Source organism: Oncorhynchus nerka, unplaced genomic scaffold, assembly GCF_034236695.1.
Source record: "Oncorhynchus nerka isolate Pitt River unplaced genomic scaffold, Oner_Uvic_2.0 unplaced_scaffold_1438, whole genome shotgun sequence".
NCBI classification, from domain to species: Eukaryota; Metazoa; Chordata; class Actinopteri; order Salmoniformes; family Salmonidae; genus Oncorhynchus; species Oncorhynchus nerka.
In genome coordinates, this window is record NW_027039880.1 from 44120 (window position 1) to 62903 (window position 18784).

The 18784-nt window shown below is 44.0% G+C and overlaps 1 protein-coding gene and 2 long non-coding RNA genes across 3 annotated transcripts; all 3 read right to left on the reverse strand.

Annotated features, from left to right (window-relative positions):
* Window positions 1–7240: 7240 nt before the first annotated feature.
* Window positions 7241–8995, reverse strand: LOC115127994 (E3 ubiquitin-protein ligase NHLRC1-like). The gene has a single exon (XM_029657610.2). It carries the CDS (start codon window positions 8624–8626, stop codon window positions 7379–7381), a length of 1248 nt encoding a protein of 415 aa, XP_029513470.1. The 5' UTR covers window positions 8627–8995; the 3' UTR covers window positions 7241–7378.
* Window positions 8996–10162: 1167 nt separating this feature from the next.
* Window positions 10163–12728, reverse strand: LOC115127995 (uncharacterized). Its single transcript, XR_010462709.1, has 2 exons — window positions 10411–12728; window positions 10163–10375 (listed from the first exon to the last, which is right to left on the reverse strand). It is a non-coding gene; the product is annotated as an uncharacterized LOC115127995 (long non-coding RNA).
* A 5551-nt stretch (window positions 12729–18279) lies between these two features.
* Window positions 18280–18762, reverse strand: LOC135568683 (uncharacterized). Its single transcript, XR_010462708.1, has 2 exons — window positions 18461–18762; window positions 18280–18428 (listed from the first exon to the last, which is right to left on the reverse strand). It is a non-coding gene; the product is annotated as an uncharacterized LOC135568683 (long non-coding RNA).
* Window positions 18763–18784: the final 22 nt, after the last annotated feature.

The window sequence follows — 18784 nt, forward strand, 5'->3', positions numbered from 1 at the left end:
AGCTGTGACTATGGGTTTGTATCAGACACACTGTCCTGGATCCCATGTAGAGCTGTGACTATGGGTTTGTATCAGACACACTGTCCTGGATCCCATGTAGAGCTGTGACTATGGGTTTGTATCAGACACACTGTCCTGGATCCCATGTAGAGCTGTGACTATGGGTTTGTATCAGACACACTGTCCTGGATCCCATGTAGAGCTGTGACTATGGGTTTGTATCAGACACACTGTCCTGGATCCCATGTAGAGCTGTGACTATGGGTTTGTATCAGACACACTGTCCTGGATCCCATGTAGAGCTGTGACTATGGGTTTGTATCAGACACACTGTCCTGGATCCCATGTCCTGGATCCCAGAGCTGTGACTATGGGTTTGTATCAGACACACTGTCCTGGATCCCATGTAGAGCTGTGACTATGGGTTTGTATCAGACACACTGTCCTGGATCCCATGTAGAGCTGTGACTATGGGTTTGTATCAGACACACTGTCACTGTCTGTGACTATGGGTTTGTATCAGACACACTGTCTCTGGATCCCATGTAGAGCTGTGACTATGGGTTTGTATCAGACACTGTCTGGATCCCATGTAGAGCTGTGACTCTGGGTTTGTATCTCACACTGTCCTGGATCCCATCTGTGACTATGGGTCTGTCTCTGTCCTGGGTCCCATGTCTGTGACTATGGGTTTGTATCAGACACACTGTCCTGGATCCCATGTAGAGCTGTGACTATGGGTCTCTCTGTCCCAGTAGAGCTGTGACTATGGGTTTGTACAGACACTCTCCCATGTCTGTGACTATGGGTTTGTATCAGACTGTGTCCTGGGTCTGTCTGTGACTATCTTTGTATCTCTGTCTCTCTCTGTCTCTCTCTGTCTCTCTCTGTCTCTCTCTGTCTCTCTCTCTCTCTCTCTCTCTCTCTCTCTCTCTCTGTCTCTCTCTCTCTCTCTCTGTCTCTCTCTCTCTCTCTCTCTCTCTCTCTCTCTCTGTCTCTGTCTCTCTCTCTCTCTCTCTCTGTCTCTCTCTCTGTCTCTCTCTCTCTCTCTCTGTCTCTCTGTCTCTCTCTCTCTGTCTCTCTCTCTGTCTCTCTCTCTCTCTCTCTCTCTCTCTCTCTCTGTCTCTCTCTCTCTCTCTCTCTGTCTCTCTCTGTCTCTCTCTGTCTCTCTCTGTCTCTCTCTGTCTCTCTCTCTGTCTCTCTCTGTCTCTCTCTCTCTCTCTACACATTAAAAAAATACAAAAAGTGTGGGACTCCTTCAAAAAAATAATCAAGGTTAGCTGTCAACTTGAATATTTACGAATCACAAAATTCAAGATGCTTCCTCCCTCTCAGCAAATAGCAAGTGGAGGATAATTACTATGGCATGTTAAACTAGTTGTCCATCCCTAAACCACAGCCCCTTTAACACCAAATGTGAAACTCACATGAAAAGTAATGGTGAAGAGACAGAGTCATGCCAAGGCTGGTCAGCTGGTATGGAATTGTTTAGCTCTAGAATGAGTAGTTATTATGCTTTGGGTTCTGACTGAGACCACAAACTCTGTTTTCTTGGACACAATATGATATATTATTATATTCAAATTGAGTTAATTAGGCTAATTTATGTTTCCAGGTCCCGTAGACAATTATTCAATAGATGATTTACATAACAATGGTAAAAAATGATGATGAGGAAAAGCACAAGTACAGTAAACAGGTCGGGCTGTAATTCAGCCACTGATGGCCTCTAGCTGATGCATCTATTTATACAGGCTGTTGCGTTGGAATTTTGTCACAGTTCCAGCAGTTGGTTCGCTGTTGGTTACTTTGTTGAGGTAAAGGTTTTGATCGGGTCCCGGTCATTCTCAAAGAAAGAAGCAGGGGCTTCCACAGGACATTTAAAACATCTGGACAATCTAACATAGAATGATCTTAGTTCATTTGCTTGATTTTTAGGAGATCACACCAGAATATGAATACTTCGATCGGCTACAGTGTAGCTACAGGAGCTTCGGGTCTATCGGATGTTATTAGGGCGTTATAGCGGGGCAACGCTGCAGAAAACTTTCTTAAAGAGACAGTATCGAGAGCAAGTCTAAACGGGGTGCTTGAGACGTCCCAACTCTGAGGTCACCACATTGAAGTTGAAATGTAAAACGGTTAAGGTAAGGGTTAGGTAAGGGGTATGTTTAGGGTTAAGGGAAGGGGTATGTTTAGGGTTACGGTAACGATTGGGTTAGGCAGTGTTTCCCAAACTCTGTCCCTGGGAGCCCAAGGGGTGCACGTTTTGGTATTTGCCCTAACACTACACAATGAATTCTTATGATCAACACTTGTTATTTGAAACGGCTTGTGTAGTGGTAGGGCAAAAAAACAAAACGTGCACCCCTTGGGGTCCCGAGGACCGAGTTTACCCTGGGTTAGGATAGGGACGTCCCATGGATCCCTTATAGTAGTAACCCTGCAGCGGAGCGAGGTGGGTTAGTGAGCCTGCATTATTAAGCCACTCAGTCACTTTCATCCCGGGGAGAAAAAAAAACAGATTTTATTTTAAATTACACAGGGAAGATGAACTTCGTTTTCACTGTTTTAAAGCTTGAAAAACTTCCCGGGAAAACTCAACAAAAGTCCAGTTTCAGTCCAGTTTCAGCCGGTGTTGAAAGTGTGCGTATGCCCTAATTACACAATCACAGAAGAGTCCAGTCCAGAAGACTGAGAAAATAAAAACTCAACATTGTCTTTATATCCATAAAGTTAGCTTGGAAAAGTTGGTGCCTCGAGGGACAGAGCTTGAGACGCTCCCTAAATAATCATGTTACACCAAAATAAAAGACGACGTTCTTAAAATGGTCCACAGGCACAAACAATATATAATAAAGACAGATCAGAATGTTGAACAAGTGTAAATGTGTTTTTACCTGCTGTTTTCTCCTTTATTGTTGGAAGGCGGTGGATGCAGAACAGTTTGGTTATCCTCCATATCCACCACACATTTCGTATGCAGTTCCGTTTCTGCAGAGTTCAGAGCAAATGTGTCTCTGTCTTGTTGAGAAAGTTTCCATACATTTCTAATCAAAGTAGCTAGCTAGTTAGCCTAATCATGTATCTACTACATCTGACACTTGGCAAGTTGGATTTATGTTTTATTTAAGATTAGAGGTAGCTAGCTAACGTGACACTAGCCACATATAAGCAGCCTGTCATTTGGCTAGAAGACTTGGTTGCTAACTTTCTATCTGCAGCAACAACAAAAAATCTATTTGGGATAAAAGGCTAAAGAAGGGGTACTAAAAACGAGTTAGCACGTATTAAATACAACTGTAACGTTTGCTGAATTCGGGTTCCTTTTCAGTGACGGTAACTTACCTCTCCGGTTCATGGGTCGGACTCTGACTGCAACTTTTACCTTGGTATCCGACATTTTCATCCACTTTCCTCCCAGCCTGGACTACCATCAATGTGTTAGCTAGCAAGCTATGGCTATCCGTCTGGCTCTCCCCGTCCCCGAAAAGACCAGTCCACTTTCAGCCGGTGTTGAAAGTGTGCGTATGCCCTAATAACACAATCCCAAAAGAGTCCAGTCCAGAAGACAGAGAAAATAAAAACGGAACATTGTCTTTATATCCATCAAGTTAGCGTCCTATGCAGATCCAGCACTGTGCTCCAGTCCCAGACAGCATCACAACCGCCATCTTCAAGTGGGAGCAGTTCACACGATTGTCTCTCTCTCTGGCTGCTGGAAATCATGCGGTGCCTTAAGGCTATGCAACAAAAAAAAAAGGATTTCTCATAACACGAACCGAACTGGCCAATATTGGGAAACCCGGCATGGGGGATCGGGACAAGTCGGAAACTGTATCAGTGCACGCGCTTATGGGGTTCAAAAATATTGTGAAATGTGAAATGCAGACTGTGTAAAATGTGTTAGAGGAAGAAGAGGAGGAGATACTAGCCCTCCTCATCAGTGGCCTTAAGTGACTAAACTTATACTTTGCTTTCTGTTTGGGGCCTTTTTATGTCTGGGAATGGACCGGATAGCCTAGCCTACTTAGTCGATACACCAGGAGTATAATCATTAGTCCAACACGTTTTGCGAAGGAAACTGTTTACTCCCCAAAAAGTTTTACAATGAAAACGAGAGTTTCAATTGGACAAATTCAGGTTTCGTTCCGTTTGGAACCGTTTGGATCGTAGTGAATACAACCTATGAAACAGAACATGTGCAAATGACCTCCAAAAGTGTTCAAACAGATAGACTTCATTAAAAATAAATGAAATAAATTAACCTTATGGCAAAAGGTCTCCCTTGTAAAATAGATCTTCTGACCTCAATGGGACTTCCTGGATAAATAAAGATGAATACAATTAAATGTATTGTCTAATTAGCACCAGGCTGTCAGTTAAAACGTAACCAGAGATGAGCAATGTTCCTAAAATATGTAATGACATAGGTGCAGTCAGTGTAATCACAGGACAGTTTTACAATTAGTAGGCCTGGTTTATTTGTATATCTCAGAAGTAATTATCACCTGTCATTACCATGTTATTATCCACCTGTCGTTACCATGTTATTATCCACCTGTCATGACCATGTCATTATCCACCTGTCATTACCATGTCATTATCCACATGTCATTACCATGTTATTATCCACCTGTCATTAACATGTCATTACCCACATGTCATTACCATGTCATTCTCCTCCTGTCATGACCATGTCATTATCCACCTGTCATTATCCACCTGTCATTACCATGTTATTATCCACCTGTCGTTACCATGTCATTATCCACCTGTCATTACCATGTCATTATCCACCTGTCATTACCATGTCATTCTCCTCCTGTCATTACCATGTTATTATCCACCTGTCATTACCGTGTTATTATCCACCTGTCATTACCATGTCATTATCCACCTGTCATTACCATGTTATTATCCACCTGTCATTACCATGTCATTATCCACCTGTCATTACCATGTCATTCTCCTCCTGTCATTAACATGTTATTATCCACCTGTCATTACCATGTCATTATCCACCTGTCATTACCATGTCATTGTCCGCCTGTCATTATCCACCTGTCATTATCCACCTGTCATTACCATGTTATTATCCACCTGTCATGACCATGTCATTATCCACCTGTCATTACCATGTCATTATCCACATGTCATTACCGTGTTATTATCCACCTGTCATTACCATGTCATTACCCACATGTCATTACCATGTCATTCTCCTCCTGTCATTACCATGTCATTATCCACCTGTCATTACCATGTCATTATCCACCTGTCATTACCATGTTATTATCCACCTGTCGTTACCGTGTCATTATCCACCTGTCATTACCATGTCATTATCCACCTGTCATTACCATGTCATTCTCCTCATGTCATTACCATGTTATTACCCACCTGTCATTACCATGTTATTATCCACATGTCATTATCCACCTGTCATTACCATGTTATTATCCACCTGTCATTACCATGTCATTATCCACCTGTCATTACCATGTCATTCTCCTCCTGTCATTACCATGTTATTATCCACCTGTCATTACCATGTCATTATCCACCTGTCATTACCATGTCATTACATTTACATTTACATTTAAGTCATTTAGCAGACACTCTTATCCAGAGCGACTTACATTACCCACATGTCATTACCATGTTATTATCCACATGTCATTACCATGTCATTCTCCTCCTGTCATTACCATGTCATTATCCACCTGTCATTACCATGTTATTATCCACCTGTCGTTACCGTGTCATTATCCACCTGTCATTACCATGTCATTATCCACCTGTCATTACCATGTCATTCTCCTCATGTCATTACCATGTTATTACCCACCTGTCATTATCATGTTATTATCCACCTGTCATTACCATGTCATTATCCACCTGTCATTACCATGTTATTATCCACCTGTCATTACCATGTCATTATCCACCTGTCATTACCATGTCATTCTCCTCCTGTCATTACCATGTTATTATCCACCTGTCATTACCATGTCATTATCCACCTGTCATTACCATGTCATTACATTTACATTTACATTTAAGTCATTTAGCAGACACTCTTATCCAGAGCGACTTACATTACCCACATGTCATTACCATGTTATTATCCACCTGTCATTACCATGTCATTATCCACCTGTCATTACCATGTCATTCTCCTCCTGTCATTACCATGTTATTATCCACCTGTCATGACCATGTCATTATCCACCTGTCATGACCATGTCATTATCCACCTGTCATTACCATGTCATTCTCCTCCTGTCATTACCATGTTATTATTCACCTGTCATTACCATGTCATTATCCACCTGTCATGACCATGTCATTATCCACCTGTCATTACCATGTCATTATCCGCCTGTCATTACCATGTTATTATTCACATGTCATTACCATGTCATTATCCACCTGTCATTACCATGTCATTATCCACCTGTCATTGCCATGTCATTATCCACCTGTCATTACCATGTCATTATCCACCTGTCATTACCATGTCATTATCCACCTGTCATTACCATGTTATTATTCACCTGTCATTACCATGTCATTATCCACCTGTCATGACCATGTCATTATCCACCTGTCATGACCATGTCATTATCCACCTGTCATGACCATGTTATTATTCACCTGTCATTACCATGTCATTATCCACCTGTCATTACCATGTCATTATTCACCTGTCATTACCATGTCATTATCCACCTGTCATTACCATGTCATTATCCACCTGTCATTACCATGTTATTATTCACCTGTCATTACCATGTCATTATCCACCTGTCATGACCATGTCATTATCCACCTGTCATGACCATGTCATTATTCACCTGTCATTACCATGTCATTATCCACCTGCCATTACCATGTCATTATCCACCTGCCATTACCATGTCATTATCCACCTGTCCTTACCATGTCATTATCCACCTGTCATTACCATGTTATTATTCACCTGTCATTACCATGTCATTATCCACCTGTCATTACCATGTTATTATCCACCTGTCATTACCATGTCATTGTCCACCTGTCATTACCATGTCATTATCCACCTGTCATGACCATGTCATTATCCACCTGTCATGACCATGTCATTATCCACCTGTCATTACCAAGAGCCCAAACACCCCATGTTATTAATGCTCTTCATTTCATTCTTTCCAACAGCGTTAAAAAAGAAAACATACTGTTCACTCAACAAAAAAAATCATCTTAAAACATTTGTATAATTTTAATCTGGATTTTATTGTGTTACATCACAACAGGTGGAATCGCCAGTCATTATGCATTTGGTTTCTATATTTTTTCACAATACAAGTCAGCCAGACAGCTAACTCTTCCTACATCATTTTTGGACTAGAATAGCATCCGAGTGAACTGAATACATCTTCACTGCATGGTCTCCACTGTCTAAAACAATCAGCGTGTTCTGTGCTGTGGCGACCAGCCCCACCGGGCGAACCAAGTCTCCACTGACTAGGGGGGTTAGGACCGGGCTGTTCTGGAGCTTTCCCAAACTCCAAATCAACCCACGCTGGGAGTCTATCACGATCACATCCCCGTCCCTGTCAAAGGCCACGGCAGACATGCAGGGCCACACGGAGGCCCCCAGGCTCAAAGTAAAGCTGTCTATCTGAGAGAGCACGTTAAAGTCTTTGTTGAATATTGTCAGTCTGGTAGGCCGGGGGCCATTTGGAGGTTGTGTGGTGGTGAGCCCCAGTGTCTCCACCAGGGCGATGTTCCCCGTCACCCGACAGCAGGCCACTGCCTTGGGCCGCTGGAGGTCGGTTATGACCACTCGGTTCATCAGAGTCACGCCACGAGCAAAGTCCACCACAACCTGGGAGAGCGTGCCGGCCTGGATGTCAGTGACCAGGATATGTCCACAGCTGTCCACGTCCACCCCCCAGGGCATCTGGAAGGAGTCCCACACCGCCAGAACATAACTCCCCCTGGTGGTGAACACTTTCACTGCAGCGTCACCGGCATCCGTCACAACCACATACCCGCTGGGAGTCACCGCCACATCCACCGGGTGACACACCTCCCCGTGGCCGCGACCCCTCCGCCCGAACCCGTGCAGCCGCCTGCCCTGAGGCCCGAATACCACCACCCTCCTTTCTCCATCGTGCACCACCACCACGGTCCCAGAGGACCCGAACACAGCCACCCCCGTGGGGTTGATCAGGGATCCCCAGCCCCCGAAGGCTGAGCGAAGCCGCAGAGCTCCAGAGCCCAGGCCTCCGACCCAGCCGCTGCCTCCTCTGACCCGATGAGGGACAGGTGACCTGGGGGAGCGGGAGAGCAGAAGATCCTGGAGGTCTGTCAGCGCCTGGCAGTGGGAGGTGCTGTCAACGTCACACAGCTGCCGGCAGAAAGGGCACTCAAGTTTCTTGAGGACGGGGTGGGAGAGCGCCCGGACACATTCCAGACAGAGTACATGGCCGCAGGACAGGTTCTGAGGCCGGCGTTCCTTCTGCCGTGGGTTATACTTCTCGAAGCAGACTTTACACTCCAGCAGGTTGACGTGGATCTCTCTCAGGAGGATCCCCTCTGTTCTCAGTGAGGAAGGAGGAACAGGAACATCAGCCATAATAGTGTAGATATCCTCTCGTTTACTTTACCCAACGACAGTCACAGTGTCATTTCTGCTGTAGTCTCTTTACCCAACGGCAGTCACAGTGTCAGCTCTGCTGCAGTCTACCCGACAGCAGTCACAGTGTCAGCTCTGCTGCAGTCTCTTTACCCAACAGCAGTCAGTGTCAGCTCTGCTGCAGTCTCTTTACCCAACGACAGTCACAGTGTCAGCTCTGCTGCAGTCTGCTACGGCTGGAAAGTATTTTTGAGGAAACACGGAGGAAATGTGTTGAAAGTCAGAGAGGGAAAGAGAGAAGAAGAGACAGAGAGAGGAAAACACAACACCGGTGACATTTTGAAAGTCTGAGAGCACTGGCCTCCTGTAGGCTTAGGCTGTCATGTGACTTTGACACAGTGGGCAGGCTCACTCTGCGGCCATCTGCTGCCCTCTAGTGGAAAGAGGTGTCACACAGGTCTGAGGAACAATTAGTGACTTCTGGAATCTCTGAGCCATGCAGTAAAACAATTAACACTAGTCTGGATGGTAATGGGTAGCTTCTGAAAGGACTTACTTCGTTTTGTCAGAATAGACACAAGTACTGTGTGATTTAGGGGCCCTCTGCTAGTTACTCCACATTACTCTGTGACTTCAAAACCAGCATCCTGTCATTTCTAGTCTATCGTCAGTCATTGCTTTAACTTCTTCCTGACTTGGCAGCAGCATCAATTAACAGTTTGTTGAAATCTATCTCTTTATAGGTCAGAACATGGAGGCTATTTCTGTCTGTTCCCTGGCGTGCCGAACGAGTGAAATCTGATCCCTCTGGCTGCTTCTCAAACGACACCCTACTCCCTATATAGTACACTACCTCTGACCGGAACCCAATGGTCCCTGGTCAAAAGTGGTGCACCGTATAGGGACTAGGGTGCCGTTTGGGACAGGTTGGTTGAGTGGTGAGGAAGGACAGCTCCAGGCTCCATAGCAGGCCCACTTCCCTCTCCTGCTAGAGAGCAGACCCCCCTCCAGAGGTCAATCCAGGGAATTACACATCTACAGGACTAATCTCAGCAACCCCAAAACAAATCTCACTTGAGTGCTGGCCAAGCATCTTCATCTTCACAAGACTACGGTTTTGTCGACCCAAGGGCCTAATTGGACAGTGGCAAGCAAGTTCCAATAAACACCTGGAGTTGGACAAGCTATTAACTGTAGTGCTTTATACTTACTGATTAGGCCTGTATGCAGATACTGTACCCTGGATAACTAAAATACAGGTGTTTGGAAGAACCCATTGTAGAATTATTGTGTAAATAGCTCAATATTTTGGAATCAACATGTGTGCTGGAACCAGGAAGCATTCCACAATACATTATGTGCATATTATAATCATTCAGCCCTATCAACCTTTTCAACTATGAACCCTTGAATCACAAGGGGAGTTACAGAATGGAGAAGAACACATAACTAAGGCCTTTGTACCTTTTAACCTCAACACAAGGTATTTCTAATGAGACATACACAGTCTACAAGACAATTGAAGAGGACATAAAAAACATTTTTAATAAAGTTTTATTAATTCAGAGTGAAAAAACAAACAAAAACACACAAGTCTCCTTTTCGAGAGGGATTGTTTTTGGCAAAATGGCATCTTCATTCCAGAAACAATACGCCATATTCTATACAGCCAGGGAGTCTGGTCCATGCTACCTGGGGATGAAACAATACGCCATATTCTATACAGCCAGGGAGTCTGGTCCATGCTACCTGGGGATACAGCCAGGGAGTCTGGTCCATGCTACCTGGGGATGAAACAATACGCCATATTCTATACAGCCAGGGAGTCTGGTCCATGCTACCTGGGGATGAAACAATACGCCATATTCTATACAGCCAGGGAGTCTGGTCCATGCTACCTGGGGATGAAACAATACGCCATATTCTATACAGCCAGGGAGTCTGGTCCATGCTACCTGGGGATGAAACAATACGCCATATTCTATACAGCCAGGGAGTCTGGTCCATGCTACCTGGGGATGAAACAATACGCCATATTCTATACAGCCAGGGAGTCTGGTCCATGCTACCTGGGGATGAGTGTCAGTGTCTGATTTTGACATGATAAATATTTGTGTTGAGATGATGGCTATGGTTGAATACTAATAAAATGCACCCTTCTATCCTCCCTTCTACCCTCCCTCAAAATATTCATTTATCTGACAACTGGGTGATAATAGCTCAGAGTGCCATCGCTAAACTCCATTCGTCAAACCACATTTCTCAGGAATTATACACAATTTTGTATACAAAAAAAGTTATCTTAGAAAGACACAGTTATGTCAGAACAGCGTTTACTCCAAGGGGGAGGAAGGATGCATTCTCAGAGTATTACCCAGGCCCAGTGACTGACAAACCTTTACTTCAGCAATAAGGCCTGAGGGGGTGTGGTATAAGGCCAATATACCACGGCTATGGGCTGTTCTTATGCATGACACAAAGTGCCTAGATACAGCCCTTAGCAGTGGTATATATTGGCCATATACCACAAACCCAGAGGTGCCTTATTGCTATTATAAACTGGTTAGCAACATAATTAGAGCAGTGAAAATAAATGTTTTGTCATACCCATGGTACACGGTCTGATATACCACGGCTGTCAGCCAATCAGCTTTCAGAGCTCAAACCACCCAGTTTATAATCATCAATAGAACACTGGAATAAAGACTCAAGGAGAAATGTAGAAGGCTGAATACAAACTGCAAAAAAGTGTTAAAAAGAACAAAACTACATACATACATACATACATACATACAGGCACAAGGGCATTGAATTAAAAATGTTCACAGCAACACTGAAAAAAGACATGGTGTGAATACTGGCTTACTGACGTGGTGCGACACTGACACAAAGACCATGTTGTCACTACTACTGTAGTAAATCTGTAGCCTCCCCCAGGCCCTCCTGAGACACTCCATTTCCACACTTAGCCATGCAAAATGCCATGAAGGAGAGAACATCCACATGGTAGGAAAACAAAGCTACCTGCCTGCACAGACAGACCGAGCTCCAACTACGAACGACTGGCCTCGTCATTTACTGGAAAAACACAGCAGCCCAGATGTGAAGGGAGAGGAAGGCTGCATCCTAAATGGCATCAAAATCCCTTTATAGTGCACTACTTTTGAACCAGGGCCCATAGGACTCTGGTCAAAGGTAGTGCACTATAGAGGGAATAGGGTGCCATTTGGGACGTCACATAATAAATCACACAAAGGTCATGACGATGATTTCACAAAACATTACAGTAAATGTACAGCATCTCCAAAACAGCGGATGTCAACGGTTTATATGGAGCTGGTGGAGCGCAAAGACAATTCTCTGACCCAGGAGGTCAAACACAACAATCACAAACGTACGTCCTTCCATGATGCCAAAGCAGCTTTGCATTAAAATCCTGGTGCCATATGTACCAAACATCTCTACTCTGACAGTAGAGTGCTGATCAGTTGGAGTATTTTAGAGCATAACGAGTCCGATTACATTGGGACCTGATCCTAGATCAGCACTCCTACTCAGATGTTTGATACATATGGCCTCTGTTCACATTCCTCTCTTTGTTCAAGTCATAAAAACAAACCAAAAATGGTGAACACTTACAAATATGAACCAACTGATGATGAAGAGTTGGAGCAGAGAATAACAGCCTTCCCCTACAGTAGTCAACACGAGAGTCCAACTTCTGTGATATTACACAGCTATATCATCTCTGCTTCCCAAATGGCACCCTATTGTCTTCTTAGTGCAGTACATTGGACTGGGGTCTGGTCAATCTTAGTGCACTATATAGAGAATAGGGCTCCATTTACCTACAGTAGTCTGATGGGGGGGGGGCTATGTCATAAACCCTCACATTTCCAGAGTAGGGCTCCATTTACCTACAGTAGTCTGATGGAGGGGGCTGTCATAAACCCTCACATTTCCAGAGTAGGGCTCCATTTACCTACAGTAGTCTGATGGAGGGGGGCTGTCATAAACCCTCACATTTCCAGAATAGGGCTCCATTTACCTACAGTAGTCTGATGGAGGGGGCTGTCATAAACCCTCACATTTCCAGAATAGGGCTCCATTTACCTACAGAGTCTGATGGACATTTCCAGAATAGGGCTCCATTTACCTACAGTAGTCTGATGGGGGGGCTGTCATAAACCCTCACATTTCCAGAATAGGGCTCCATTTACCTACAGTAGTCTGATGGAGCTCATAAACCCTCACATTTCCAGAATAGGGCTCCATTTACCTACAGTAGTCTGATGGAGGGGGGCTGTCATAAACCCTCACATTTCCAGAATAGGGCTCCATTTACCTACAGTAGTCTGATGGAGGGGGCTATGTCATAAACCCTCACATTTCCAGAGTAGGGCTCCATTTACCTTTACAGCAGTCTGATGGAGGGGGCTGTCATAAACCCTCACATGTCCAGAATAGGGCTCCATTTACCTACAGTAGTCTGATGGAGGGGGGGCTATGTCATAAACCCTCACATTTCCAGAATAGGGCTCCATTTACCTACAGTAGTCTGATGGAGGGGGCTGTCATAAACCCTCACATTTCCAGAGTAGGGCTCCATTTACCTACAGTAGTCTGATGAAGGGGGGCTATGTCATAAACCCTCACATTTCCAGAGTAGGGCTCCATTTACCTACAGTAGTCTGATGAAGGGGGGCTATGTCATAAACCCTCACATTTCCAGAGTAGGGCTCCATTTACCTACAGTAGTCTGATGGAGGGGGGGCTATGTCATAAACCCTCACATTTCCAGAATAGGGCTCCATTTACCTACAGTAGTCTGATGGAGGGGGGGCTATGTCATAAACCCTCACATTTCCAGAGTAGGGCTCCATTTACCTACAGTAGTCTGATGGAGGGGGGGGGGGGGGCTATGTCATAAACCCTCACATTTCCAGAGTAGGGTGAATAAGGGAAGCCATATTGTTCAGGGAGGAATCCTAACCAGTCTAACTGAAATGAATGGCAGTAGAGGCATAATCCTGATTTGATTTCTACAGGAAAACAAAAGTAAGGCATGTGATATCAGAAATGTCTAATGTAATCGTCAATCTAAAATAGTCATAATTATAAATACAGTCTATACAGGTTTTATACACATTTTGATATAGCCTCTATAATATATGTAAACAGACTATAAATGTCAAAATTGTTGTTGTTTTCTTGGAAAACTGAGTGCCACTATGACAATAATCAATAGCTAACTTATTGCATTTACAACTAGCCGAAGTCCAACCAGCCAGTGAATGGATTGTTGGAATGGAATGTTGGCATATTGACAGTTAATTGGACAAATGAATTTAATCGTTCCTCTAAAAGCTGCCCGGTTAGCTAGCTAACAAACACACTGTAGACAAATTCCCCCCAATTCATTATTTTACACAATATCTTATCACAGCACTGGCTAACCATGGTTGAGCAACTCCCTGACCAAAATGGCCGACAGCCTGTATACCATCATAAGAAGGTTCATATCCATTCTAGTATTCTAATTCTATGGGCTGAAGCACATGAAAGATATATGGTACAGGATAAACGTAGCTCTCCAATCACAGTAGTTTACCAACTCCTGTACAATGGAACATGCATTCTTCGGTTCTGACTGAGGAGAAGCAATATTGCCACCACACACACATGCTTACGCAGACACACACACACTGATCAGCTGTAGGGTAGGTAGGAGCTCTGACCGTGTGAACCACCAGTAGGTATCTGTGTGGTTCTCTGATCTATCGGCCACCCCCTCCCCCCCTCTCTCCTTCCTCTACAACCCTGCATGGACATGGTGTCTGTCTATCCTGTCCACTGACCATGCCCCTAACCTGGGCCCACTCTCTCCTCTGGATGGGTGCTTCTCCGTATGTTAAAATGCACAGGGAAAGTGTTGTCTATCCTTTCTTTCTCTTCCATCTCTCCCAACATGCACCTCTTCCTCTGTGGTCCGGGGTTCTGACAGGAAAGAGGGCGGGACTACACCCTGGGTGGCAGGGCTAGCATTACTTCTTCCCCAGCCCATTGGTGGATTTGTTCTTCCCTGAGCTCCGCCCACGCTGCCTGGTGGGAGGAGCATCACCCTCAGAATGCAGTTTTCCTGCAAGGTTTAAGTTTAGGATTAAGTTTAGGATTAGGTTCAGGTTTATTATAACATATTGGTACATATCTAGAAAACACATCAAATGTGATGTCATACAATATAAAACAGTAAAAAGATTTACAGAAAACCCTCCCAGTCAACCACTAGGTCAGACCACTACCTAACTGTATTTACAGTAAAGTCTCCCAGTCAACCACTAGAGGTCAGACCACTACCTAACTATATTTACAGAAAACCCTCCCAATAAACCACTAGGTCAGACCACTACCTAACTGTATTTACAGTAAACTCTCCCAGTCAACCACTAGAGGTCAGACCACTACCTAACTATATTTACAGTAAAGTCTCCCAGTCAACCACTAGAGGTCAGACCACTACCTAACTATATTTACAGAAAACCCTCCCAGTCAACCACTAGGTCAGACCACTACCTAACTATATTTACAGAAAACCCTCCCAATAAACCACTAGGTCAGACCACTACCTAACTATATTTACAGAAAACCCTCCCAGTCAACCACTAGGTCAGACCACTACCTAACTATATTTACAGTAAACTCTCCCAGTCAACCACTAGAGGTCAGACCACTACCTAACTGTATTTACAGAAAACCCTCCCAGTCAACCACTAGGTCAGACCACTACCTAACTGTATTTACAGTAAACTCTCCCAGTCAACCACTAGAGGTCAGACCACTACCTAACTGTATTTACAGTAAACTCTCCCAGTCAACCACTAGAGGTCAGACCACTACCTAACTATATTTACAGTAATCCCTCCCAGTCAACCACTAGGTCAGACCACTACCTAACTATATTTACAGAAAACTCTCCCAGTCAACCACTAGGTCAGACCACTACCTAACTATATTTACAGAAAACTCTCCCAGTCAACCACTAGGTCAGACCACTACCTAACTGTATTTACAGAAAACCCTCCCAGTCAACCACTAGGTCAGACCTAACTATATTTACAGTAAACCCTCCCAGTCAACCACTAGAGGTCAGACCACTACCTAACTGTATTTACAGTAAACTCTCCCAGTCAACCACTAGGTCAGACCACTACCTAACTATATTTACAGAAAACTCTCCCAGTCAACCACTAGGTCAGACCACTACCTAACTGTATTTACAGTAAACTCTCCCAGTCAACCACTAGAGGTCAGACCACTACCTAACTATATTTACAGTAAACTCTCCCAGTCTCAGATTGGATGAAACTCAAGTTACCCAACAATGGGAGGCATAAATAACTAAAAATGGCATATTACATACGAAACCCATTAATAATGACCTGCATGTGTTTAACCCTAGCGGATGAAGAGACACCATAGTTACCTTTCCTTTGTTCTGACACAAAGTCCTCATTGTAGTTGCTGTCCTCACATTCAGAGTAGCTCTGTAAAACACAAGAGGGGTCAGAACAGACATGTCAGTGACATAGGGCTGAGAGAACACTACACAGCCAACAGCCAGCTGATCCAGCCACAGGCAGGAGTCCCAAATGGCATCCTCCCCCCCTATACTGTATAGTGCACTAGAGTCCTGGTGAAAAGTAGTGCACTAGGCTATATAGGGAGTAGGGTGCCATTTGGAACTTGGCGTGAATACAAGGTTAATGATCTTCAGATGAAAGGCTGTGACATCCTGTCATGTTCTTTGTAGATGAACCACAAGGTCATATTCCCTGAAGACTAAACTACACAGTGAGTCAGCTAGTTTATGTTGGAACTCTAAAAACACAGGTGTGGAAACTGCCATTCACAGCACAGTAAAAATGAGGGTTAAACAACATTCTACACAAATCATGGTTTCTGTAGAAAAGCTTTCCAGTTGGCTATGAGTACTTCTCAGAGGACTCGCTCAAACCCTCACTCAGAGGACTCGCTCAAACCCTCACTCAGAGGACTCGCTCAAACCCTCACTCAGAGGACTCGCTCAAACCCTCACTCAGAGGACTCGCTCAAACCCTCACTCAGAGGACTCGCTCAAACCCTCACTCAGAGGACTCGCTCAAACCCTCACTCAGAGGACTCGCTCAAACCCTCACTCAGAGAACTCGCTCAAACCCTCACTCAGAGAACTCGCTCAAACCCTCACTCAGAGAACTCGCTCAAACCCTCACTCAGAGAACCCTCTCAAACCCTCACTCTGGCCCTGGGACTTTAGGCGGCAGCAAACTTGGCTAGGCAAACTGAACGAGTGAGCTCGCATACTCCCTTAAAAAGACCTTCGCTTGAAAAACAGCAATACTACCGTTTGTCCATGTTGAGATGCTGTAGCCAGATGCTTCAAAATAGTCTGAATTTATCTAAGATAACTCAAGAAATCTGTAAATAATTTATACGTTTTTGCAGTGACCTTAGTCGCTCAATTAAGCAAACTAAATTAGATGCACAAATATCAATCCCCGCAAAAAATAAAATGCTAACCTCCCCTGTTATTGTAATGGTGAGAGGTTAGCATGTCTTGGGGGTATGATATAAAATGCTAACCTCCCCTGTTATTGTAATGGTGAGAGGTTAGCATGTCTTGGTGGTATGATATAAAATGCTAACCTCCCCTGTTATTGTAATGGTGAGAGGTTAGCATGTCTTGGTGGTATGATATAAAATGCTAACCTCTCCTGTTATTGTAATGGTGAGAGGTTAGCATGTCTTGGTGGTATGATATAAAATGCTAACCTCTCCTGTTATTGTAATGGTGAGAGGTTAGCATGTCTTGGTGGTATGATATAAAATGCTAACCTCTCCTGTTATTGTAATGGTGAGAGGTTAGCATGTCTTGGGGGTCTGATATAAAATGCTAACCCTGCCTGTTATTGTAATGGTGAGAGGTTAGCATGTCTTGGGGGTATGATATAAAATGCTAACCTCTCCTGTTATTGTAATGGTGAGAGGTTAGCATGTCTTGGTGGTATGATATAAAATACTAACCTCCCCTGTTATTGTAATGGTGAGAGGTTAGCATGTCTTGGTGGTATGATATAAAATGCTAACCTCCCCTGTTATTGTAATGGTGAGAGATTAGCATGTCTTGGTGGTGTGATATAAAATGCTAACCTCCCCTGTTATTGTAATGGTGAGAGGTTAGCATGTCTTGAGGGTATGATATAAAATGCTAACCTCCCCTGTTATTGTAATGGTGAGAGGTTAGCATGTCTTGGGGGTATGATATAAAATGCTAACCTCCCATGTTATTGTAATGGTGAGAGGTTAGCATGTCTTGGGGGTATGATATTTTTGTGTCCGACTTTCTCACTCATCATTATTTCGACCCGTTCAAGATTATCCGTAATCATGGTAGCATCCACATTAATGAAGTGTTTAAAAACATTATATTCTTATTTATAACAATAGTGACTCCAAAATGACAAAATACATTATTTACCATACATTTCTATTGAGCCCAAAATAATCTGAAACACAACCAAAACAAACAGCAAATACATCCAGCCAAGTCACAAGCATGATGTGGTCATTGCATGCAATGATATGGGACCAAATGCTCAACTTTGGATTACTTTAATACACATAAGTGAATTTGTCCAAATACTTTTGTTCCCCTAAAAATGGGGGGGGGGGTCACAGTTCCAGGGACATGTGTTCTAAACGACCTGGGATAGTCACAGTTCCAGGGACATGTGTTCTAAACGACCTGGGATAGTCACAGTTCCAGGGACATGTGACCTGGGATAGTCACAGTTCCAGGGACATGTGTTCTAAACGACCTGGGATAGTCACAGTTCCAGGGACATGTGTTCTAAACGACCTGGGATAGTCACAGTTCCAGGGACATGTGTTCTAAACGACCTGGGATAGTCACAGTTCCAGGGACATGTGTTCTAAACGACCTGGGATAGTCACAGTTCCAGGGACATGTGTTCTAAACGACCTGGGATAGTCACAGTTCCAGGGACATGTGTTCTAAACGACCTGGGATAGTCACAGTTCCAGGGACATGTGTTCTAAACGACCTGGGATAGTCACAGTTCCAGGGACATGGGATAGTCA